At 40.7% G+C, this 26121-nt stretch overlaps 2 protein-coding genes and 1 pseudogene across 2 annotated transcripts in view; 1 reads left to right on the top strand and 2 right to left on the bottom strand.

The window, feature by feature from the left end:
• Nucleotides 1-26121, bottom strand: part of PHEX (phosphate regulating endopeptidase X-linked) — a 223848-nt gene that overhangs the window by 22488 nt on the left and 175239 nt on the right. Inside the window, exons 16-17 of the mRNA XM_062183402.1 lie at nt 11254-11308; nt 252-319 (exon numbers count right to left, since the gene is read on the bottom strand). Coding sequence (XP_062039386.1) covers nt 252-319; nt 11254-11308 — 123 coding nt within the window. The remainder of the gene's footprint in view (nt 1-251; nt 320-11253; nt 11309-26121) is intronic.
• Nucleotides 24819-25500, bottom strand: LOC133753656 (integrin beta-1-binding protein 1-like; annotated as a pseudogene).
• On the top strand, nt 25482-25833 carry LOC133753484 (large ribosomal subunit protein eL36-like). Its single transcript, XM_062184142.1, has one exon. The coding sequence runs from the start codon at nt 25516-25518 to the stop codon at nt 25831-25833; it is 318 nt and encodes a 105-aa protein (XP_062040126.1). The 5' UTR covers nt 25482-25515.

Consider the following 26121-nt stretch of genomic DNA (forward strand, 5'->3'; position numbering starts at 1 on the left):
GCAAAGATAATTTCAGCAAAATTACACAATCTTTTTGTTTGTTTGTTCATTCTACCCCATTACCAATGGGAACAACTGTTTATTGGTTGCAAGCTATCACAGGAAGATACTGGGAAGTTTTCAATCAGCAATCATATTGCCTTTTATAATCTTCAATCCATGATGATGCCACCATAAGAAGTTAACAATTAACATCCATATAGTCCACATTGTTATAAAATCAGCAGCATATAAAATGAACTAATACTTACCATTATTATCAAATCCATGTGTAAATTCATGTCCAACAATTACTCCTATAGCACCATAACTCAGAGATCTATGGGATAAGAACATAATTTGGAGAAAATTACAAGCATGAATCTCAGAGCATAATCTCTTATTTTTTCAGTGAAAAGCCAAGCTAATTTGTTTTCTACTGACCATAATAACAATGTCATAACTATGCTCATAAAACTATAAAAAAACTAATCTAAACATACCCTTCTAATTGATACGCACAAAGCAAACAGAAGTTCTAACACTGTCATTACTACCATGTAAGGGACTTAATGTCCTACTCTGTGAAACTAGAGCTATGAAAGAAATGATTTCCAAAGTCCCTTCCAATCCTCACATTCCTGATTCTGTATCTGCTCTAGCTATATTTTATATTATGAACACCTAACATAAGGCTTGAAAAGATCCTGTCAGTAAATATACCATTTATTTTTTTATCTGAAAACTTGGTGCAAAGTCACTATAATCTTGGAAGTTAAATTGTTTTCGAAATGTAGTCATAAAAACAGAATAGAGCAAAGATTAAAAGGGATCACTCTGTTTTCAAAGGTAGTCACGATCCTCTGTTTCTGTGGCAAAGAAACTGACAACTGAATAGCAAGACTGTGAGGGCTTAATCGGATTTGGAAAAGGTGTTATATTATTTCTCTTCACCTCTGAAAAGGATGTGGCAGATTATCTAGAGAGGAGCCCACCAACAATTCCACCCATCCCTGAATGCACATGCTCCCTCCTCCCAGCACGAGGCAATCTGTGGTCCTGCTCCTGAATCTGGACTGGCCTTGAAAATGGCTGAGAAGTGGCTGAGTGTGACTTCTGGGGCTTGACCATAGAAACCGGATAGCTTCCATGTTCTACCCTTTTAGAAGTCAGCTGTAAGGTAAGCTTGACTACTCAGCTAGAAGCAAAGAAGCCAAGTGAAGCTAGTGAGAGACCCCCAAAGTTGAGAAACTGGAGGAAGGCATAGGCCCTGCCAGACTTTGTTCATGGGAGCAAGCCCAATGAGTGAATTCATCTTAGATCCTCTAGCCCTAGTAAGACTGCTCTCGCCAACCCCAAACAGAGCCAAGAAAGCATACATCAGCTCCATCCTGCCCAAGTGGCAGAATCAGGAGACAATAAATAGTTGTTTGGTGGTACTTTGTCATGTAGCAAAATACAACTGAAACAAAGCCTATATATGGGGGCTGGCACTGTGGTGTGGCCGGTAAAGCTGCTGCCTGCAGTACCGACATCCCATATGGGCACTGGTTCTGATCCAGCTCTCAGCTGTGGCCTGCGAAAGCAGTGGAAGATGGCTTAACTCCTTGGGCCCCTGTACCTTCGTGGGAGACCTGGAAGAAGCTCCTGGCTTTGGATCAGCACAGCTGTGGCTGTTGCGGCCACCTGGGGAGTGAACCAGTGGATGGAAGACCTCTCTCTCTCTCTCTGCCTCTGCCTCTCTAATTCTGCCTTTCAAGTAAATAAATAAATATTTAAAATATATATATGTGTATACACACACACACATGCACGCACACAAAGAAATCAATTGTGGGGCTTCCATTTGTATACGTCTTGGATTTTCCCTCTCAACTCTAAATAGTGTGAAGGCCTAACTCCTAACTACTTGTTCACTTCAGAATTCTCTACACCTAGTACACAGGTACTAACTGATTAATTATCTTCACCATTCAAGGTAAGGGACAAATTTATATGTAACTCATTTTAGTTATTTAACCTGTGGATGAGGCTCACAGACAACCTAGAATCATTTTGAGGATTCTTCATGACATTTGCAATTATTCCAAAAATACTTCCCACTTAGTTCTTGACATGCAATATCAAAGTCATCCAGTAAATGGATAGGACCCAGAACTGGAAGGAACGGAAATTTTTGAAACAACATATTATTACAGGACATAATGATCCTTAACATGCTAATTGTTTGTCTCAACTATACCCAAGAAAGTGCTGTAAGATTTAATTTTTCCCCTTGGTGGCAATTCTTTCCTTTGTTATTTCTTTCCTGCAAGGTAATTTGCATTTGAAAAAATGCTTCCTACTGTTTTTCCATCATGGCAAACCTTCATTAAAGAAGTAAAATTATGCATTTCAATCATAGAGTTATCATAGCAGTGTGGGACAAACTTGTAATTTTATATAGTGCTAATTTTTGCAGCAGTAGCTATCATTGTGCAGCCTGCAACACTTAGTTTTTCCAAGTTTCTCAGTCCTGAGAATAAGTACTCAGGACTTATGAATACAGCCCTCAGTGAATGCTGTTGACTGGCTGAGTTTAAGGATAAACAATGGGAGTTTATACAAACCACTCTGCAATAAATGTCCCTTAAGAGGAACTGCTCCAACAAGCTTCCTATTTGCAATGGGTAATAGAGAATTCAGAAAATGATTGAATCATTGTAAATTTCAATTCTTGGTTACAGAATCACAATCTTTGGATGAGAGACAAAGAAAAAGTAATTTTATATGACTATGTCTAAGATTGATAATGTTTCATAATATTAAATTCACAGCCTCCATTTTATCAATGGACTTATTTAAATTCGTATGCATGCCATTTAAAAAAATAAATTTGTGTGACTTTTAAAACTTGACGGGCTTTTCAGAAACTGGAAGGCTTCCTACATTGAAGATCTAACCTTCTAAAAATCAAATGTGGAAGGTGATAACTGTACAACCTATTCAGTTTCTCTCTTGTTCTTACTACCAGAAAGGTTTCATATATATGCAGAGGATTCACTATCAGCAATTAAATAGCTATACTGCTGTCTAAGCTCACTATAATCTCACACTGTTACCATATATGGACTACTCTATTCTTAAATAATAAGCCCCTAAGAATCTAAGAGTTGGGAGTGGCTTTAAGGTCATCTAGTTTAGGTCCCTACTAGTGGCCTGAGCCCCATCTATTAAAAAAAAAACCCACTCACATGGCCATAAGACTTCTGCTTGGTTATTTCTAATACCCAGGAGTTTATTCCTTTCTGAGGTAACCCATTCTCTCTTTGGGTGGTTTTGAATAAAACAGCACTAACACTGATCTGAAATTTCTTTCCTGGGTCTTCCACCTATTGGTTGAGTGTTGTCTCTAGTTGAATGTCTTCCAACACTGGAATACAGTAACGCATCGTGCCACCTCAACTTTCCTTCAAAAGTATAATGGCAGTCATGAGGTTCCTTCTCAAGTGTTCCCAAGTTCCTCCAATTCTTGTTCTTCACTTATGAACTCTAGACGGGGATTTCCCCAAACAAAGAGAAACTGAGAATTCAAGAATCTGGGTTGCACATATTTAAGCAGGTTTCTTTCTTAGAGAACTTCTTGGGAACTTGTAGGCTGATGAGTATTGGCATGCTCTAAAACAGAAAAGGCAAGGAAGATTTACCACTGTTACTATTTCAGGGAACGTGCATTTGGGGAAAGGTTGTCTTTGCCTGTTTACAATCCTGATTCTCTCCTTTGCAAACAAATCAGGTTATTCTTGTCCCCATAATTAGACCTGACACTCAGGTGAGGGCTGAGCTGACCAGCGTTGAGCACCAGGAGTCCCTTGGTTCTGAAGGCTATTCGTTGATTAACACAGAAGAGATGAATGTGTGGGAAGTGATCTCAATGGAATATGATTCTCATGTCTCTAAGATCTCCATATGTCCAATGTCAAGTACCCAAATGATACTTAACAGCTAATTCGTTGAGTGGATATCTTAATAGAGGTTGGATGTCTTTAGTGAGGGCACAGAACTCTGAAGAAAATGCAATCTCTCTCCCATTCAAGTATATCAACTATGGCTCAGCCTATAGAAATCATGGACATTAACAATTCCTAATTTTTTATGATTTTGCCTTTTATGACAGAAAACCGTGATCATGGACTTAATAAATACATCACTGAATCAACCATTTCAAAATCTAACCAGACTATTTCCAAGTCTCCAGCTACAAAACTACATTAAGTTCAGTTAAATTGCTAATGATAAGCCAAATCTAAGAATTCTTTCTCTTCTTTTAGTCTGAAGGGAGCTTAGATAATATTTGGCTTAATCTTTTGTTTTTCGAGGTTTATTTATTTTAAAGGCAGAGTTACAATGAGGCGCGCACGCACACACACACACACACACGGATATTGAGCTTCCATCTGCTGGTTCACTCCCCAGATGGCTACAACTGCCAGGGCTGAGCCAGGCTGAAGCCAGGAGCTTTGTCCGGGCCTTCCATGTGGACATCAGGGCACTAAGCACTCGGGCTGATTTTCCCAGGCCAGTAGCAAGGAGCTGGATTTGAAGTGCAGCAGCCAGGACTCAAACTGGTGCCCAAATGGGATGCCAAAATTGCAGCAGGTGGCTTAATTCACCACACCACCACACTGGCCAAAACCCTTTAATTTTATGGAAGTATATATAAATTTATAGTCTTAAATATAGGGAAAATCAATTCCAAGTATCTGAACACCAAGGGAAACTATGCACTGGAAGCCCGGCATAGTATTAATGGATTTGGTTGACTACAAACCTAGAATTTTCACTTAATTCTAATAACGGTGATTCACTGTAATAGGCTTTGTTGATACCTGCCCATGTCCTTTCTTCATATGCTGCTTTCAATCACACCAATCTGACAGTTTCCAAATGTAAGCAACTAAAACTACTTGCAAATGACATTTCTCCAGCTACCAGACCCCTCTTGGCCAAGGCTGGCCACTACCATGCTGCTAATACCCTTAGTAGCAGTCCTCAATCATTGATGGAGTAGATTTGAAGGATAAATAAATACCCCAGCTCCCTTGACCTTGAAGCGGAATCACTCTGAAGCATGTTTTATAGTTCTCCAGCAAGACTGAGCCCCAGCTGCACATGACGATAGCTAATTTTGTAACAGTTTATGGAAGGCAGAATAACGGCATCCAAAAGATGTCCACATGATAATCACTGGAACCTGTGACTATGTTCTGTTACATGATAAAGGAAGATTAAGATTGCAGATGAAACTAAGCTTGCCAACCTGCTGATTTTATAACAGGGAGATTATCTGGATTATCTTGGTGTGTCCCAAATCACAGGGGTCCTTAAAAGTAAAAGAAAGAAGTAGAAGATGAGACTCAGAAGGAGACATGATATGGAGCTTTGGAGATGGAGAAGTCCAGGAATCAAGGAAACGAGAAAAGGAAAGGAAACATGTTCTTCCCTAGAGCTCCCAGAAAAGAATGCTATCCTGTTGATACCTTGATTTCGGCACAATGAAACCAAAGTTGGATTTCCAACCTACAAACATAGAGGCTAACACATTTATGTAGTTTTAACCTACTACATTTTTGGTAATTTATTTTGGAAGTCATAGAAGATTTCAAGGATACAATTTATTGGCTTCTTACCCTCCACCTCTCATTTCTTCCAGTCTCCTGTTATTTCCTGGGGCCACCTCCCAAAAGAACTGCCTGACCTTGATTCCTTATCACAGGGACTGCTTCAGGAGAAGCCCAAATCAAACAATGTCACCATATTTCTCTTACTTATATAGGTGTATGATGTCTTATCTTTCTAGCCTACATACTAATATGTAAGGTATCATATATCCAACCAACAGAAATGACTCAACTAAAATGAAGGCTAAATCTCCCCTATTTTAAAGCGGCAGGCAAGCAAAGGCATATAATCAAAGTAGTGACATTATATGGGGTCAGCCAGTGTAGTACCATAGCAGGTAAAGTCACTGCCTGCAGCACAGCCTGCAACACCATATGCGCACCAGTTTGCATCTCAGCTGCTCCATTTCCAATCTAGTTCCTTGCTACTGGCCTGGGAAAATCAGTGGAAGATGGCCCAAGTGCTTGGTGCCCTGATACCCACATGGGAGGCCCAGATGAAGCTCCTGGCTCCAGCCTGGCTCAGCCCTAGCAGTTGCAGCCGTCTGGGAAGGGACCAGCAGGTGGCAGATCTCTCTTTCTCTCCAACTCTCATCTCTCCCCCTCTCTGTAACTGTGACTTTCAAATGGATAAATAAATCTTTTTTCTAAAAAAACAAGTAGTGATGGGGCCAGTGCTGTGCTGTAAGGAGTAACGTCACTGCCTATGGTGCCAGCATCCCATATGGGCACTGGTTCAAGTCCCGGCTGCTCCACTTCCAATGCAGCTCCATGCTATGGCCTGGGAAAGCTGTAGAAGATGGTCCAAGTCCTTGGGCCCCTGCACCCATGTGGGAGACCCAGAAGAAGCTCCTGGCTTCACATGGGCCCAGCTCCAAACATTGTAGCCATTTTGGGAGTGAACCAGCAGATGGAAGACCACCCCCCTTCCCTCTCTAAGCCTCTGCCTCTTTGTAACTCTTTCAAATAAATATCTTTAAACAAGAAGCAGTGATATTATTGACAATGAATATTAACAGAATTCTCACTATATATGGAAATTATTAATCATACAAGGGTACTTCATAAATTTCCTAATATTGGAATTGAAGGTTAAGCTTGTTTTGGTCCAAAGTTTTTTGAAATTCTTGCAGAGTGTTTTCATACTACACATTTTCAGTGAACCTTTTTCCCCAGAAACCTTTTATTTAAAGTATATAAACTTCATGCATTTCATAAATACAACCTTAGGAACACAGTGATATTGATTCTTCCCACCTACCCACCCTCGCTCCCACCCTTTTTCCTCCTCACTCTTCTATTCCCATTCTTATTTTTTACTAAGATCTAATTTCAATTAACTTTATACACAGACGTTTAACTCTATACTAAGTAAAAAGTTCAACAAACAGTATGGAAAAAAACTGTTCCTCAACAGGTTTCTGATTTTTCTTTTGATTTCTTCTATGACCCACTGTTCATTTAAGAGTATGTTGTTCAGTCTCCATGTGTTTGCCCATGTTCTAGAGACTCTCGAGTTACTGATCTCCAGCTTCATTCCCTTATGTTCAGAGAAAATGCATGGTATGAGGGCCAGCGCTGTGGCGCAGCGGGTTAAAGCTCTGGCCTGAAGCGCTTGCATCCCATATGAGTGCTGGTTAGAGTCCCAGCTGCCCCTCTTCTGATCTAGCTCTCTGCTATGGCCTGGGAAAGCAGTAGAAGATGGCCCAAGTCCTTGGACCCCTGCACACATGTGGGAGATCCAGAAGAAGCTCCTGGCTTCAGATCAGCACAGCTCCGGCTGTTGCGGCCATCTGGGGTGTGAACCAGCAGATGGAAGACCTCTCTCTCTGTCTCTACCTTTCTCTCTGTAACTCTGTCTTTCAAATAAATAAAATAAATCTTAAAAAAAAAGAAAAGGCATGGTATGATTTTGATTCTTTTCAATTTGCTGAGACTTGCTTTATGGCCTGGCCTGTGGTCTATCCTAGAGAAAGTTCCATGCACTGGTGAGAAGACTGTGTATTCTGCAACTTTGGGATGAAAAGTTCTGTAGATATCCATTAGGTCTATTTGGTCTATAGTGTCAAGTAACTGTTGTTTCCTTGCTGATTTTCTGTCTGATTGATCTGTCCATTGCTGAAAGTAGGATATTGAAGTCACTCATCACTATTGTACGGGAGTCTATGTCTTCCTTTAGATCCATCAACATTTCTTTTAAACAGCTAGGTGGCCTGTACTTAGGTGTGTATACATTTATTATAGTCACATCTTCCTATTGAATTGATCCCTTAATCATTACACAGTGCCCTTCTTTGTCTCTTTTAATAGTCTTTGTGTTAAACTCTATTTTGTCTGATATTAGGATGGCTACAACAGCTCTTTGTTGGTTTCTGTTAGCATGGAATATCTTTTTCCATCCTTCTACCTTCAGTCTGCATGTATCTTTGTTGGTGAGATGTGTTTCTTGTAGTCAGCAAATAAATGGGTCTTGTTTTTTAATCCATTCAGCCAGTCTATCTTTTAACTGAGAGTTGAGGCCATTTACATTCAAGGTGACTATTGATAAGTAATGACTTGGCCCTACTGTTTTTCCATAAATATTCCTATTATTTACTTTGGATTTCCTTTGTTTTTACTGGGATATTTTCTGCCTTCACCTCCTTTCATAATGATGACCATGTTTCTGTTTCTGTAAGCATCTTTGCAAGGCTGGATGGGTGGTACAAATTCTTTCAATTTCTGTTTGTTATGGAAGGTCTTTATTTCACCTTCATTCATTGCAGGGTACACCACTCTGGGTTGACAGTTTTTTCTCTTAAGATTTGGAATGTACCTCACCATTCCCTCCTGGCCTGTAGGGTTTCTGATGAGAAGTCAGCTGTGAGTCTCATTGGAGAGCCTCTGAAAGTAATCTGGTGTTTCTCTTATGCACATTTTAGAATCTTTTCTTTATGTTTCACTTGGAGAGTTTAACTACAATGTGTCATGGTGAAGATCTTTTCTGGTCATGTCTATGAGGAGTTCTATGTGCTTCCTGTACTTGGATGTCCCGTTCTTTCTCCAAATTAGGGAATTTTTCTGTAATTATTTCACTAAAATAAATGGCCTTCTAATCCATTCTCTCTTTCCATACCTTCAGGAACTCCTAAGACCCGTATGTTGGGTTGTTAGATATTATCCCATAGATCTCCAGCACTGGTTTTTAGTTTTCTAATTTTTTTTTTGTTCTGACTGTAAGATTTCCAGCGATTTGTCTTCTAACTTGGATATTCTTTCTTCTTCCTCACCAATTCTGTCATTAAGGCTTTTCACCACATTTTCTATTTGTTCTATTTAATTCTTCATTTCCAGTATTTCATTTTGATATCCCTTTAAAATCTCAATTTCATGAGAAAAATTTTCTTTCATGTCGTGTATGAATTGCTTTAGTTCACACATTTCTTTCTGATTACTTCTAAGCAATAATATGATCAATTTCCTGAATTCTGTTTCTTGCATTTCTTCAATCCCTTCATCTTCACATTCTAGTATTGAAATGTTGTGTATTCCTTTGGAGGCATCATGTTGTCTTCCTTATTCCTGTTTCTTGAATTGCTTCATTTTTAGGTAACTGTGGAGATACTTGGTGATTTATCTTTTTTCCCTGTTACGGCTTTTTTAAAAAAGATTTACTTTATTTATTTGAAAGGCAGAATTACAGAGAGGCAGCAGCAGAGAAAAAGAGAGAGGTCTTCCATCCACTGGTTCACTCCCCAGATGGCCACAACAGCCACAGCTGTGCTGATCCGAAGCCAGGAGCTTCTTCCAGATCTCCCACGCAGGTGCAGGGGCCCAAGGACTTGGGCCATCTTCCACTGCTTTCCCAGAGAGCCAGATTGGAAGTGGAGCAGCCAGGGCTTGAAGTGGTGCCCATGTAGGATGCTGGCACTGCAGGTAGTGGCCTTACCCACCATGCCCAGTGCTGGCCCCCCTGTTATGGCTTTTATCTTTGGACTATGCCTGTGTGGATTAATGGAGCATCTTTCAGTGAATATCCTGAGGTGTGTGACGGGTGTGGCCAGGGAGCTCTGTTCAGTGTTTCAGGGTGAGGGGAGTGTCCAAGGCGACTCCCAAATTGCACGTGGTAAATCTTTTTTTTTTTATCAGAGGGGAGGTTTGTTCAGTTCTGTCAGTGTAGTCTCATGCTCACCTTTTCTCCTTCAAGGAAACCAATGCCTGGGCACTAGCCCCACTGGGTACAATATTCATCCACACTGCCACAAGAACCACACAAAGGATCTGTGCAGTCCTCGGTGTGAACACAGATCCTGCGGCAATGACCCTCACCAGGGAATCAGAGAGCTCCAAACATGTGGAGGTGTCCACAGTGACTGCCCAGAGACCCAGCCACACCCTGCACCCTCCCATGCAGCCACAGTGCTTTCACAGTCCCAGCACACGAGGCTCCCACAGTCATAAGCATGCAGCCCCCTATCATTTCCCCCAGTCAGACTCAAGATTCTCTTCTCAGCTGATTGTTGGGCGCAGACATGAGCTGGCACAGCTATTAAGTATGTCCAAAATGGTGCCCTCCCTCTCTTGGCTAATTATGGTACACTGGTGCTGGGGAGTTGGGGAGAGAGAAATGTGGCCCCCTTTTTTTCCCTGGAGGTTGGCAGGTACGCTGTCCCCTACAGGACTCCAAGCCTGACTCATGCCAGGCTCTTCCTGCAGCTTTTTTGCCAGTGCCTTGGGCTGCTGCAGTCTGGTCTCACCTCACTCTCCAAGCTGGTGCTGAGGCTCTCAGTTGCTGCGGTCCTGAGTTGTGCACGTCCACACCATCCACACAGATCCACAGTGTCCCTCTAATTTGTGTGGCGTCTCCTCTGCAACTCTTCTCTGAGATTACTCTCTCTCCACATTTTTTAACTATCTTCCCCTAGACTAGAGCATAAGCTCCCTCCCCATTCTGCCATCTTGGTGCCTCTCCTCCTATGAATTTTTTCAAGTCTACAGTATGCTGCTCCTAATGACTTTTAAACTGGTATCCCTAAGATCATATGCTGTCAATTTTGTCTCATTTTATAGTTTCATGGGTTATATTTCTAAAGACAAATCAATTACCTTACTTCCTCAAAACTTAGTATTTTCTATTTCCTGTTATCTTTCAGGCTCCTTACTTGGCGTTCATAGCCCTCCAATATCAAACCTCAATCTTCTTTAACACATTTCTTATCTGCTACTTGCCTTACCACATGGGCCAGGCAAAGCTAGACTCTGTCACTCTACAAACACCTCTGTCTTCCCTTTCTTGTTGCTTTCATCCAGAACAGTTTTAAATCTATCACCACCAACTGATATGTCAACCATCCTTCAAGATATAAATATTCTGGGTATGAATCATTGAGTAATATAGATGCCTAGAGAGGAAAATTATGTTTAAGTTGGCTTTCCTGCCCAGTCATAGGCCCTGCTGAAAAGGATGAGGCAACAAATATAGAAAATGATGAGCGTGGAACATTCAAATCAAGCCAGAGTCCATGCGCTTTTTCTGTAGAACCACCACTGATTCAGTTTCTTTGACTTGATATTCTATCCTCTACCAAAGCAACGTGTTCTTCCCTCCCACCTTATCAATAACTAATTTACTCACCGAGGATATTCTGTTCCCCAAAAGAAAGGCTTCTGAAGCTCTCCTGCTGGAAACCCTGGGAGGAAGACCAAAAAAATGTTAAAGAGAAATTGAATGTTGACTCAGTGATGAATACCTGGTTTCAGCCATAGATAGCCTCGAGGTCTCAAAGGCCCACCTGCAAGACAACGCTTGTGGATCTGGAGTCTTCTGAGAGATCCCACTGCCTCAAAGATATTACTGCAGCTGATTTGGAATGTAGGGCATGAAAGCATTTCAAGGAAATCATTTTGCACAGACACATTATTGGCAGTGTTCAGCCTGCTGTGAGTGGGCTTCCTTCAGGATACAATGTGCACATCAAGCTTCAGGCAATCCAGCAACTTTTCCTGATACAAAAAAGGACCAGCTTCACGGCTGTGTGACATGTGCAGCACAGAGAAGTGTCCTACACTTAGCTTAAAGCTCTGCCATCACTGTCTTGAACTGCTTAATAATTTTATCTTTGAACTTGCATTTTTTTAAAAAAATATTCATTTATTTGAAAGACAGAGTTACAGAGAGAGAGATATCTTCCATATGTTGGTTCACTCCCCAAATGGCCACAATGGCCGGGAGTGAGCCAGGCCAAAGCCAGGAACTTTTTCCAGGTCTCCAACACGGGTGCAGGAGCCCAAGGATTTGGGCCATCTTCTGCTGCTTTCCCAGGTGCATTTGCAGGGAGCTGGATCAGAAGGGGACAAGCCAGGACACCCACACAGGATGCCAGCACTGCAGACAGAGGCTTAACCCACTGTGCCACAGTGCTGGTCCCTTGCATTTTATAAATGGAGTTTGAGGGGACAACAGAATACCATGTGAGCAGGGGAGACATGAACAGACATGTCCTCCTCACACACAGCATTCATGATGTCCCAGGAGCATAGGCCACATGCATGGGAGACATGTCAAAAACAGTGTAAGGTATGCATGTTAGGTCCAGAACTGAGTAAGGGGGGACTCTGACAGCCCAAAGATGTCAGTCTCTGTTTGAACTAGCATTTGCCTTGAGCACTAGAAGAATGTAGCTACATTCTAAAAAACAGAATGACTGAAGAACCTTGTCACTTTGTTTCTTTCTCCCATTACTTCTCTCTGTTGGCCAACCACTTGCAGTGGAAATGACAATGATATAGAGGAAAAAGGAGGCAGAGGGTGATCCACACTTTCTTGTCCTTTCTGCCCTTCCTTACTCTTCAGTGAGCAGAATGCAGAGTGTCAGTAGACGTACGTGCATCGCAAAGTGGAAGAAACATAGTGGAGTTAGTTTTCTAAGATGTCTGCTTTGTGCTGGTAAGAACAAAATATGTGAGTATTTCAAACAGTTTCTGGAAAATGGAAGTAAAAGATTAATTTGCTGCCTCCAAATTTTGAAATGCATGCATAGTTTTTTCATGACCATGTTTTGCATGAGTTTTTAGAATATCCCTAGTATGCATAGATTTCAAATTCTTTCGTGCCATGATAAACTTTTATTTAAAAGAAATGGGTGAAATTTAATCTTTATTTACAGAATACTATAAGATATGAAACTCCACAGAAATAAGAAACCCATTTAGAGGACAAGCTTCTTATAGTATGTACTATTTGTAACTGTTCAAGTATAGTTTTGTTGTAAGACTGCTACAATAATAAACCATATTTAAAAAGAGGTCTTAGTAGATAAACAAGCTTCTACCACATTCTACTTTTCCATGAACTTTTTGAAGTACCCTCTTACATATGCTTGTACAAACTATAAAACACTAACTGTATAATTTCAGTAATTCCATATACAAGTTCAAATGCTCTCATGTTTGTATTTAAAACAGGCATTGTACAGTATAAAGCTGAAGGCTAAAATGCATGTTAATGTTTTAATTTTCTTGTAATAGCATTAAGCAACAAGTAAAGGAGTGGGCAGTTAAGAGGTTGCTGGGGACACCTGCATCCCATATGGGAGTACTTGGCTTTCAGTCCAGGCTGATACCTGCTTCCTGCTAATGATCAGTACTTGAGTCCTTGCCACCTATGTGGGAGACCTAGAACGATTTCCCAGTTCCTGGCTTTGGCCTGGCCCAGTCCCGGTGGTCACTGGCTTTTAGGGAGTGAATCAGCAGATAGGAGGTCCCTTTCTTTTTTTCTCTTTCTCTGACTTTCAAATAAAACAAAACAAAAACTAAATAGCAAGTAAAAAATACTATGACAAATGGAAAGAGAGTTGCCATGGAAGACAGTACACAGCTTAATATTTTAGCACATTCACTGACACTTCCTCCTACTCTCTGAACAAGGGTCCTGAACTCATGTAGTTGGTCATGGGTGCTGATGGGTGAGAGAAATGCTTTGCTTTTCCCTTGAAACTCAGCAGTAAATTTTAGATGCTGGGTCAACACTGGGAGCTGTGCTTTCAAGTAATTACAATTGGGAATACAAAGAATTGTAACTAAAAAAAAAAAATACAGAATCCTTCTGCAATGCCCTTGCCTGCCCCAGAACAACAGCTCTAGGCCCCATGAGACTGAAAGTTCTTTTGTGAATTAAAATATTCCTCTTCTGTCTCTCTCCAGAACTTTCTTTCTACCTCCCCTCCACACCAGGACACTAGCAGGAGAAATGAGGGCAGGAAAGTGAGTTCTTAATTTAGAAGTGAAATGTTGATTCTACCAAACTCGTACAAATTCTTTACATCTTAGTAATATTTTTATAACTTGAGATTTTAAGATGCAAAAACCTAACTGCAAAACAGAGATACACTGAGCTAGCAGTTTCTCTTCCTGCTGCTTTCACATAAAGGAAAATGCATCTAAAATGACTGAATTTAAAGGGACAAAGTCATACTAATCTTCTTAATTTCTCCTTTTCCTTTAAATATCTTTCGCATCTATTTATCAATATTCCATCCTCCTTTTTTGGTTATTACTTTTAGTTATTCTGACTTGGATATATATATATGCAAATAGATATTACATATAAATGGAAATCACAGTGTATATGACAATCTAGTTTCTTACAATAAATCACCAAAAAGCAATGAAATTTCCTAAGAAGAACAATGATCATAAGTCAATGTGATTTAATTATTGAATCATTATGGCTTTTCTACCTGGTAATGTCCCACTTGGAAACAGTTACATCCATTGCCAACCTCTGTACAGGAAAGCATCTGACACCAGCATAAGCCTCTATTCAAGCTGCTCGTGCTGTTAGGAGCCCCCAACTCAAGTGCTGAAGCCATCACACTACTGTGATCAGCTGAATCTGTTTAGTTGGTTGGGGCCATGGAATTCATTCTGATAAACAGAAGAATCTGATGCCCTTAGGCCTGTTTTGCTGAAGTGAATGGATTAACAGTGTAAGCTGCATTTTTGGAGATGTCAACTATCTAGATTGATAGGTGAAATCCCAACAGGGTCAACTCAATATCTTATCTCATAAAATGGATAAGTTGTGTTTAGCAAAAGTACAAGTAAAACATAAGTAAGTGGAAAAGGAGTTCTTTTTCTTTCCCTTTTAAATAGGCTTTTCTTATGTTTTCTCGCATATCCATTTTATCTTTTCTATTTTCTATTATTTTCTATTTAAGCACAACTCCACCACCTATTTCACACTTATAAAGTTCCTTTTGCTATGAGAATATTTATGAGAGGCATTCCTTAAATGTAATTGTGTAACACACACACACACACACACACACTACAGAGAGAAGAGAGTGAGGGAGGCAGGACAGAGAAACATTGATTTGGTTGGCAAAGATTAATAAATTTAAGATAGCTAATATTGGCCAGGACAGAGGATGTATGTTGGTAGAAGTATATATTCTAGCAAGTTTTAAATGCCATTTTAAAAAAGTGAGCCTATGGAAGTCAGTTTGGAGATTCCTCAGAAACCTGAATATAACCCTACCATACAACCCAGCCATGCCACTCCTTTGAATTTACCCAAAGGAAATTAAAATGGCAAATAAAAGAGCTGTCTGCACCTTAATGTTTATTGCAGCTCAATTCACAATAGCTAAGACCTGGAATCAACCTAAATGCCCATCAACAGTAGACTGGATAAAGAAATTATGGGATATATACTCTATAGAATACTATACAGCAGTAAAAAAACAATGAAATCTGGTCATTTGTAACAAAATGGAGGAATCTGGAAAACATCATGCTGAGTGAAATAAGCCGGTTCCAAAGGGACAAATGTCATATGTTCTCCCTGATCGGTGACAACTAACTGAGCACCTAAAAGGAAACCTGTTGAAGTGAAATGGACACTATGAGAAACAATGACTTGATCAGCTCTTGTCCTGACTGTTGAGGAACAACTTAATACTTTATCCCTTTTAGTATTTTTTTGTTCTACTTAATATTATTGGTAGAACTCTTTAATTAACACACAATTATTCTTAGGTGTTTAAATTTAACTGAAAAGTGATCTCTATTAAATATAAGAGTGGGAATAAGAGGGAAGAGGTGTACAGTTTGGCACATGCTCAATCGGACTTGCCCCGAACGGTAGAATTAGAAATGTGCCTGGGGATTCCAAATCATTCCCATCAAGGTGGCATGTACCAATGCCATCTCACTAGTCAAAGTGACCAGTTTCAGTTCATAACTGAACATAATGATAGGATTAAGAGTCAAAGGGTTCACATAAATAAGACCAGTGTCTGCTAATACTGATAGAATAAAAAAGGGAAAGAACGGTCCAACATGGGAAGTGGGATACACAGCAGATTCATTGAATGGAAGATGTCCTAAACAGCACTCTGGCCTCAGAATCAGCCCTTAAGGCATTCGGATCTGGCTAAAAAGCCCATGAGAGTGTTTCAGGCGTGGAAAGCCAAGACACTGTGGCAAAAAAAAAAAAAAACACCTAAATGAAAGATCTCTACGAGTGAGATCCCAGCGGAAAGAACAGGCCATCAAAGAAGGTACCTTTCTCTGAAGGGAGGAGAGAACTTCCACTTTGACTATGACCTTGTCAAAATAAGATTGGAGTCAGTGAACTCAAAAGGCTTCCATAGCCTTGGCAACTCATGACAAGAGCCTAGGGTGATTACTGACGCCATAAACAAGAGTGTCAATTGTTAAATCAACAATAGGAGTCACTGTGCACTTACTCCCTATGTAGGATCTCTGTCCTTAATGTGTTGTACTATGTGAATCAACGGTATAACTAGTAATCAAACAGTACTTTACACTTTGTGTTTCTGTGTGGGTGCAAACTGTTTAAATCTTTATACTAAATTGATCTTCTGTATATAAAGATAATTGAAAATGAATCTTGATGTGAATGGGATGGGAGAGGGAGCGGGAGATGGGATGGTTGTGGGTGGGAGGGAAGTTATGGGGGGGGGGGGGGGGAAGCCATTATCCAAAAGCTGTTATCCAAAAGCTGTACTTTGGAAATTTATATTTGTCAAATAAAAGTTAAAAAAATAAAAAAGTTTGCAACTCTATGTGCTAATGTGGAAAAACAAGATTTAAATGAAAAAAATTAAGTCAAAAAACATTTAGTACAGTATACAGAATCCTTTTAAGTAACTGCTATCTGTATACTTACATATGTGAGTAATATACATAGGAAAGGTATGTAAAATACCTGTCAAAGTGACTGTAGTGGTTACCTTTGGGAGAAAATGAGAAGTTGGGATTTGGGATGATGGATAGTCAAAAGGGCTTTGAACATAAATGTAATGTTTTAAATTTTCATTTCTCAAAGAAAATAAACTTATTTGATTGAAATTAACTCTTAGAAAGAAATGTACTTGTGTGCGTGTTATGGAAAATTCTTCTAAAGGCTATTCAAACACAGTTAACAAAGACTGTACAGCATTCTTTTGCTCTTACATTTGTTAACATTGGCAAATTCCATTCCCTATTTCAAGAAAAAAATAGACTGTGGTTATATAATTTTAATGACTAAAATTCTGACAAAATATTAGCATCTATAAGTTGTAATACCCTCATTATTTATTAATAGTAATTTTCTTTTTCAAATCTGCACCTAGAAAAACCACGAGATTCTGCTTGTGGTTTTTCACTTGGGTCAACTGTTCAATTTTACTGGAATTTCTCATTATAACTCTCATATTGGTGCATACTGTCCAACCTTGTTGGAGCTTAGCAAAACACTGACCACAAAAACACAGAGTGCTTTTTCTTTGGACACAAATACCAAATAACTTATTACATTCAGTAGGTTATTACCCCAGGTTCAACTATTCGACTTTCCTAGTCACAAATCTGTGGCCTGACTTCAGCTATAGCTTTCCAGGAAAAGTTAAATGCTTCAATATGTCTGGGTCTCAGTATCCATTTGTTATTGCAAAATTGCATCGATTAGATTTTTAATGCAGATAAGCAAAGAGAAGAAAACAAAATTATCCCACTATCCCACTGCTCAGACCTCAAGGAAATACATATCCTCACAACTAGCAAATGCACAGCTTATGGAAACTTTTTTTTAAAAAATAGTAGTAATTTCCCTTTCTCTCCACACATATTTCCTCAACCTAGAACTTTCTTTCCACCACTGGCTGCAAGGCTTGTTTCAGGTATATACTCAAAAGTCTCTTTTTCATTGGGGTCTTCCCTACCACTTTTTAAAAGGGTATAGTATTATCCTTCCTATTCCTTGCTTTGTAACTCATGATACCACCACCATTTATGATATGTTGCATTTTATTTATTTTATATAAACTGCATATCTTTTCCCAACTAGAATGCAAGTTACACTACAAAAGAAATTTTTATTTTTACTACTCCTTCACTGTAGTATCCTAAGAGCTGGAATACCTGGCCCTTGTTAAGTACTACATTTATATTTGCTTAATGAATGGATTCTGTACCTTGTGGGACTCAAAGGGATTACTGGGATTGAGTATGTTCTCTGAGAACACACTCTCTTGTTAAGCTGAAGTCTAAAACATCACATGACACTATTAGTAGTACCAATATATTACTTCTTGAAGCTTCCATCTTCAGTACCAGATCTGGAATATGCTTCATTATTCAAGTTTTGATTTTCCTTTTCTTTCTAGAATGGGGACTATGTTGGTTCTATTCTCTCACCATCATGGCAGAACTAGCATAATATTGAGTTCAGCACAATGTTTCCAAGTAAGCTTTCATCAGAATGCAGACATTAAACTGAAATACCCTACCAGCTTCATACAAGTTCCCTCACTCCTGTATCCTCTTAACCCTCCCTATCCTGAAGGAATTAGACTGGGATATTCTTCTCTTCTATGCTTATGGCATGTGCAAGAGAGAAAATCAGACATAACACTGATTTAGATCAAAGGCTTTTGCCCCTGAGCAAACTGAACTAAAATATTATCTCTTTCCTACATTCTTTGTTGCTTTCATATTAAGTGAAAAGCATTACATTTAAACTCTATATCTGTCAGTGTATGGTGCAGGAACGTTATCACACAACAAATATTTTAAAAACATTACCTTCCAATATTTTGTGTTATTTGGAAGAGTTTTAGGGACACTTACAAATACTGATGATATTACAACAACTCGGAGTCAGATTCATCCATCTTTTCTGCTATTTCCATGTTTGGTCAGATTAAACAGAAATGGAGGCCCTCCTAGAGCGCTTGTGATTCTGTTTATAGCAAGGCGACTTGGACTCATCTAAATTTAGGAGCATTTCATTCTTAAATTCGATCTCTTTCTACTCCTCTGAAAAGATTAGCATCATCAAATTTGTTCGGGTAGAATCACTCCAGCAGTCTTCAGGACAGAAGTGACACAGCCAGGAGCAAATGACAAAGTCCAGTCCAAAGAAAAAGCGACAGAGAGAAGATCCAAAAAGGAATCCATATTTGCTGTAGCTGTCTCCTACAAAGATATACTTGGTTTTTTCACTGAGCGTGTATCTGCTTGTGTTGTCTTTCTGTATTAGCTGCTTGTGATAAGGCGCTGACAATGTCAATACAATCTATTGTCCAACAATAGTTTATCTCATCTTTTGCATAGATTCAATGACATATTACTGTGGCTTTATTCTAACACGTTATGACAGTTATTTTCAAAAACTTTAGGTATATATTTATACTACTGAACTATTCTATGATCAATTCATGTTTTAGAGCTACTGCTGATGTATCATCTTAGCAACATTATACTTCTTGGTGAGATTCACTTGCAGTTCCCATCTGCTTATGTATTTTGTTATTTTATTTGCCCTGTGCAATAATTTCTAGTGATACTGTTTACTAAGTGAATATATTTTATCACCTTAATTTTGGAGATGTTAGTATATGTACATTCAATTATAAAAACTATTGGAAATAGTTGGGTTTGATTATCATGATGCAATTACTATACATAGACATCTGCTAACATTTACTTTGTTCCAAGCCACATAGGCAAACTTTGAATATATAAAATGCCCTCAAAGAACCTATAATCTAGTGAAAGAGAAAGGATATCAACAGTATATCCTATTTTACAAGACCTAAAGAGGAAGGTGCTTCTCTATCAAATCTCCCTAGTGCACTTTTTAATTGAAATAATTTTTTTTGTTTTTTAAATATTTTATTTACTTATTTGAAAGAGTTACATAGAGAGAGGAAAGGCAGAGAAAGAGAGAGAGAGAGGTCTTCCATCTGATGGTTTACTCCCCAGTTGGCTGCAATGGCCAGAGCTGTGCTGATCCGAAGCCAGGAGCCAGGAGCTTCCTCTGGGTATCCCATGCAGGTGAAGGGGCCCAAGGAGTTGGGCCATCTTCTACTGCTTTCCCAGACCATAGCAGAGTCGGATCGGAAGTGGAGCAGCCAGGTCTCAAACCGGCGCCCAAATGGGATGCTGGCGCTTCAGGCCAGGGCATTAACCCACTGCGCCACAGTGCCACAGCGCCAGCCCCTGAAATACGTTTTAAACTAAGTAGAGAAAAGAAATACTACATAGGTGGGAATAAAGGTGCAGAGGTATTTTGGTAGAGAGGTTATGCATCCACGTGTGTACACTAACAGGTAAGAATATGTAAGATACCAGGTAACAATTTGTAAGATAAGTTCTCAAAAGTGTAGTCTGCAGACCAGCAGGGTCAGCATCATATGGGCACTTGTTAGGCGCAAATTACTGGGCCCCACCTAAGACACAATGAATCAGGAAAGCTGGTGATAGGTTCCAGAGTTTTCCAGCAACTCTCCAGCTTATTACAGTGATCGTTAAAGTTGACATCCACTGGTTTACACCAGGATAAACACACTCAACCCCCAATGTACATTAGAATCCCTTGGGGAGCTTTTTAAAAATAATACCATGTCCAAATCCCTGCCAGACCTATCAAGTCAAAGTCTGTGGGATGGAGTCCTGAACATATTTTTTCAAAGTTCCCCAGCTCTGAACCATGCAAACAGGTTCAGAACCCCTGGTTTAGGATAAATAAGCAATTGCTTACGTATAACTTAACTGATCTAAAAAGCAACCCTTCTCTTTCTGCTCATCACCACACACACAACATACAAGAGTTTCACTGAAATGCTGCAGACTACACTTTCAAAAATGAAATTTTACATGGCCTATAAATTACGGGTATAATAAAGGACAAAAACAGTTGTACTTCCAACCGCCTTAGAAAATGCAGGTGAACGCTCACTCTGAGAGAATGACCTGACATCTTTCTCAGGATTAGTTCTTCTAATCAGATAAGCCGGACACCATTCTTCTAGAATCTAGAGGGTGATTAGCAGAGACATGGAAATTGCTGCAATTACAGATACTTTTGGTTAATGTTTCTTTGCAAAAGGATTTCATTGTCTTCATGCTAAGATTAATGGTGGCTTCTTTTTTCAAATTGGCATCTTGCAGTAGTTTGGTGAATGCCAACCTTCCCCTTTCCAGAAAGTATCGAGTTCTAACAGCTGTGACTCCTGTCAAGGGATTCAGCAAGATGCCTTAGCCATCTGCTGGCTTCCCGCAGGTAACCTCCTGCCACCACATCTATCAGCCTAGAGCTGACAAACAGAAAGCAGCTTCTGAAATCTGTCCTCCATCTTGAAACCTTCTCTGCTAGCCCTTCTTGTCTTTCCCTGCCGTAACTACCTTTCAACTCCAACAAAGCGAAACCCTCCTCTCACCACACACACACCTTTACCAGGGTGACCAATCATCTGTTTGCCCAGGACTAGACAGGTTCCTCAGTGTAGTATTTTCAGTGCTAAAACTGAGATGACCCAGACAAACCCGAAGAAATTAGTCACTCATTTGTCCAACCAAGCTTGAACTCTTTTGCATTTGATGCATTTTTATAGCTCAGTGGTTTTCAAACTTTGGTCTCTAAGCAAAGTTTGCTAAAGTCTTGTTAAAACAAATTTCTAGGCCCAAATTTCAGGATTTCTCAGTCAGTAGGGGTGCCAAATAATGTCCATTTATTCACAATTGATGCTGATGCTGCTGGTCCAGGGACCACACCCACTGCTATGGCTCAACATCTGGCAGAGAATACTAATTTCCTCCCACTACTGTCCTAGACATTCAATACTAACACCAGCAGCAGTGATGTTCAGCTCAAGCCTGGGGACTTAGTAAGTGCTCAAGAAAAGCTTGTGTGGGTTCAGTGAGCTTTATCAGGGTATAGAATAATGGTCTTCAGAATGAAAATGTGGGGCTGGCACTGTGGCCTAGCAGTGCCGGCATCCCATATGGGCACCAGTTCTAGTCCCAGCTGCTCCACTCCTGATCCAGCTCTCTGCTATGGCCTGGGATAGCAGCAGAGGATGGCCGAAGTCCTTGGGCCCCTGCACCAGTGTGGCAGTCCCAGAAGAAGCTCATGGCTCCTGGCTTCAGGTCAGCACAGCTCTGGCCATTGTGGCCAATTGGGGAGTGAACCAGCAGATGGAAGACCTCTCTCTCTCTATGCCTCTCCTTCTCTCTCTGTTTAACTCTTTCAAATAAATAAATAAATCTTTTTAAAAAAAAAGAATGAAAACATGACTAAAATCTCCCTCATATCAATTAGACCAAAAAAATCAGTTTCTTTATTCATCTCTTCCAAAAGCATTTTTAAGATGCAACTTATTCAAAGTAAGCCACCTCATCTCTCATTAGTGGAAAGATAAATTGATATCACCATTCTCAAGAGATTTTGGATAAGATGCATTTTTAAAACCCTCAAAAGGACATGTTACTAACACAGCAATTCTTCCACTTCTAGGAATTTACCCCAAAGAAACAATTTTAGATTTAGACAAAGACTTAGCCATAAAGCTTAACCACCACAAAGCTGTTTTTCTTTCTTTACACCATTAGTGAAATAGCCCAAGTGTTCATTGGGAAGGAGTCAAAGAAACAAAGGTGCTTTTATTCAGCACAATACTACACGTGGTGACTTAGAAGAATATGTAGTAAGTTGGAAAATATTCATATTACAATGTTGAGTGGGAAAATACTTTTTGAATTAGTCCATGTATTATTTAAATTCTAAAATATTTGTAGATAAACTGTGAGCAGCATTCAAGAAAATTATTAACTATGACTATCTTTAAACAATGGTAGTAATTTTAAAATTTTCAAGCTCAACAATCTTCCAGATTTTATACAATAGATATAGACTACTTTTGAAATAAGGGTAAAAAGGCCAGCGCCGCGGCTCACTTGGCTAATCCTCTGCCTGCAGCACCGGCACCCAGGGTTCTAGTTCTGTTGGGGTACCAGATTCTGTCCCGGTTGCTTCTCTTCCAGTCCAGCTCTCTGCTGTGGCCCAGGAGGGCAGTGGAGGATGGCCCAGGTCCTTGGGCCCTGCACCCGCATGGGAGACCAGGAGGAAGCACCTGGCTCCTGGCTTCGGATTGGTGCAGCGCGCCAGCCGTAGCAGCCATTTGGGGGGTGAACCAACGGAAAAAGGAAGACCTTTCTCTCTCTAACTCTGCCTGTCAAAGAAAGAAAGAAAGAAGGGTAAAAGACAATTGATTTTTTTAAAGAGAGGACAAGTGATATTGTGACCTTTGAGATAAATGAGTGAGATTGCTCTCTGACTTCCTGTCTCCCTTTATCATGGCTGTTTTCCAGGTTCCTGAGACTCCTATCCGACTGACTGACATCCAGGTAGTTCCCAGTGAGTGCCCCATTCACACCTGGCCTGTTTAATCAGATCAATCCTGATCATCATTGCGTGCTTTCTCCCAGCAACTCTGCAGCAAACCTGTCCCATGCTACAGGCCTGAAAGCAGCATTCAGGAATGCCTTGTAGGTGGCAAACTGTGTACCTAAAGGCATTGGTGCTGGGTCTACCACAGTAGCGGGACTCGCATGACACCGCAGGGCTGCCTAGTTGGTGACACTACCCACATCACCGTTCTTAGGTACCTCGTGGGTCAGGCCGCAGAGAATGGAGGGAGGATTCCTCAAGCAGACCAGGACAAGAACATCTGAAAACAGCTGCAGTTGCTGCTGCCCCAGAACCTTGACATGTGCATCCTCTGTCAACTTTTGCGAACTCTTTGAAATTTATTCATGACTTACCTTCAGTTCCCTTAACAAAATGTTTAAAATTGTAAGTAAATTTTGTGAAGTAAACCTTTTTGGAGAGTATATTGAGGTACTCTTTCTAAGATAGGTTATGGAATCTCTCAAATAATTGCTTCTCTACTCCCTAGCTCAGGAGCCACGCAGACCACTGGCTCAGCCACAGGGCTATAGCAAGTAACAGTCTTAGGAGACAACAATGAAATGCTCAATACCACATACCTTTTGGACATGGAATAGCAAGACCTGGGCACCACCTGACCTTCTGACTCTCACCTCCTGGCTGTCCCCGCTCCCTGTAATACTTTATTCCCAATATCAAAATGGAAACCATGCACCACTGATGTAAGAGTAACATGGGTGAGGCTATGACACAACGATGATTATCCTAACATTCTTATATCATGCTGCTAACATTTTGAGATGGTTTTCACATATACCATCTCATGTAATTCTCACAATTGTTATCCAGTATTTAATAGTCTAGTGTAAGAATTAAAAGTATGAAATCGCTGGTTTATACTCTTGACTGTGTGGTTACTGGCATGTTACTTCACGTCTCCAAGGTTCAGTTTGCTCTTCTATAAAATGGGTTCATAATATTACACACATAGAACTATTATGAAGATTTGAGGTAACAGGAATTAAAGTACCTGGGGCATTAATGGTTTCTCAGCCAAGAGTAGCTGTACAGAAAAATTATAATTTTTGTTTCGTGGGAGTTCTTCAAGGCATGAGTAGAAATTTGGGAAATTATTCCTGTATTATCACTACACAGTCATTTGAGAAAGATCTCTTGGGATTTAATTATCTACTGCTTTCCCCTCACCACCATCAACGCCAAAGTTTAGGCCCTCTCCCTCCCTTCTTCTGAGCCATCTGCCATTTTTTTTAACTCACTGCCAGATACAACACATTTTAATACAAAAGTGAATGATCAGCATTATATATTGCACTCTCTCCAGGAAATGCAGGACCAAGGACTCTTTCATCTATCCGCGATGGCTCAGCACTGCAGGCTGGAAACCATTTGTAGGAAACAGCTTGACCTTCAGATGAAGTCGACTTCCACTGTTGCAGAATTCACGATTTCTCGGTTGTTAGTACAGAGTCCAAAGCAGTGGATAAAACTTTGCAGATGGCTTGTGCTTGTTCCAGGCTGTTGCACTGATAGACCCATAGGCTGAACTCTTCGTTGCTTGCATCCGTGGTCTTCAGAGCCAGTAGGCTCCTCCCGGCCCCCAGGCCATTTTCGTAGCACACCATGTGGATGATCAGGTGCAGAGCGTGCCTGTGCAGGAACGTCATACTGATGTGACGTTGACACTTTGATACCATACTTGGAAACTCCCATAATAAATTCTTCCTCCAGGGGAACAACAGGCAACTTTCCATCTTGCTGGGCAACATCTATATAATTTATCAGGTCTAGGGGTCCCTCAAGGCTTTTTCCCTCAGAGAACGTCAGTTTTTCAATGGCACTGACATATTTTATTCGAAATTCTGCACAGGTATCTAAATTACTGTTGCTCTGTCCCGAGCTCTCGGTGGAGTCTGTGTCGAGGCTGGCCACAGTGCTGGACCGAGAAAGGCCCCCAAGGCTGGAACCCACAGACTTGCTCTTGGTACTGATCTCACTGCTTTGGGAACTGCTGCTGCTGTGCCATTTTTGCCTTTCCAGAACATTCTTCACCATGGCGTGGTCCAGAGCCGCTCCCCTGGCAAGAGTTCTGTGCGGCGCCGCTCCTTCCGCCCCGGCCGCCATTGGAAAGCTGTAGCCATGGCCCTGCGCTACCCCATGGCTGTGGGCCTCAACAAAGGCCACAAGGTGACCAAGAACGTGAGCAAGCTGAGGCACGGCCACCGGCACGGGCGCCTCACCAAGCACACCAAGTTCATGCGGGACATAATCCGGGAGGTGTGCGGCTTCGCCCCCTATGAGTGCCATGCCATGGAGCTACTCAATGTCTCCAAGGACAAACGGGCGCTCAAGTTCATCAAGAAGAGGGTGGGCACCTACATCTGCGCCAAGAGGAAGCGCGAGGAGCTGAGCAGCGTCCTGGCCGCCATGCAAAAAGTGGCCGCCAAGAAGGACTGAGCCCCACCCCGCCCCCGCCCCATAATAAACAAGGCCGGTGGGGAAAAAAAATGACCAAATGACCACAATTTGTCCTCTCTTCAAGCCACGTTCTGTAAGACTAAAGAAGCAAAACCCAAGATGCTTGCTTCCCAAAAGAACTGATACTAGCTCCCCATAGCTGCTGCGTTCCTCAACATGGCTTACAAGGTTCACACGTCAACACCTGTTACTCCCTCTGCTCTCTCCTCTAGCAGCGCAGTCTGTGCCTCAGCACTTCGAAGCATCTCACAGTCCACTCCCATGCCA

This window comes from Lepus europaeus, chromosome X, assembly GCF_033115175.1.
Source record: "Lepus europaeus isolate LE1 chromosome X, mLepTim1.pri, whole genome shotgun sequence".
In the NCBI taxonomy this organism is placed as follows: Eukaryota; Metazoa; Chordata; class Mammalia; order Lagomorpha; family Leporidae; genus Lepus; species Lepus europaeus.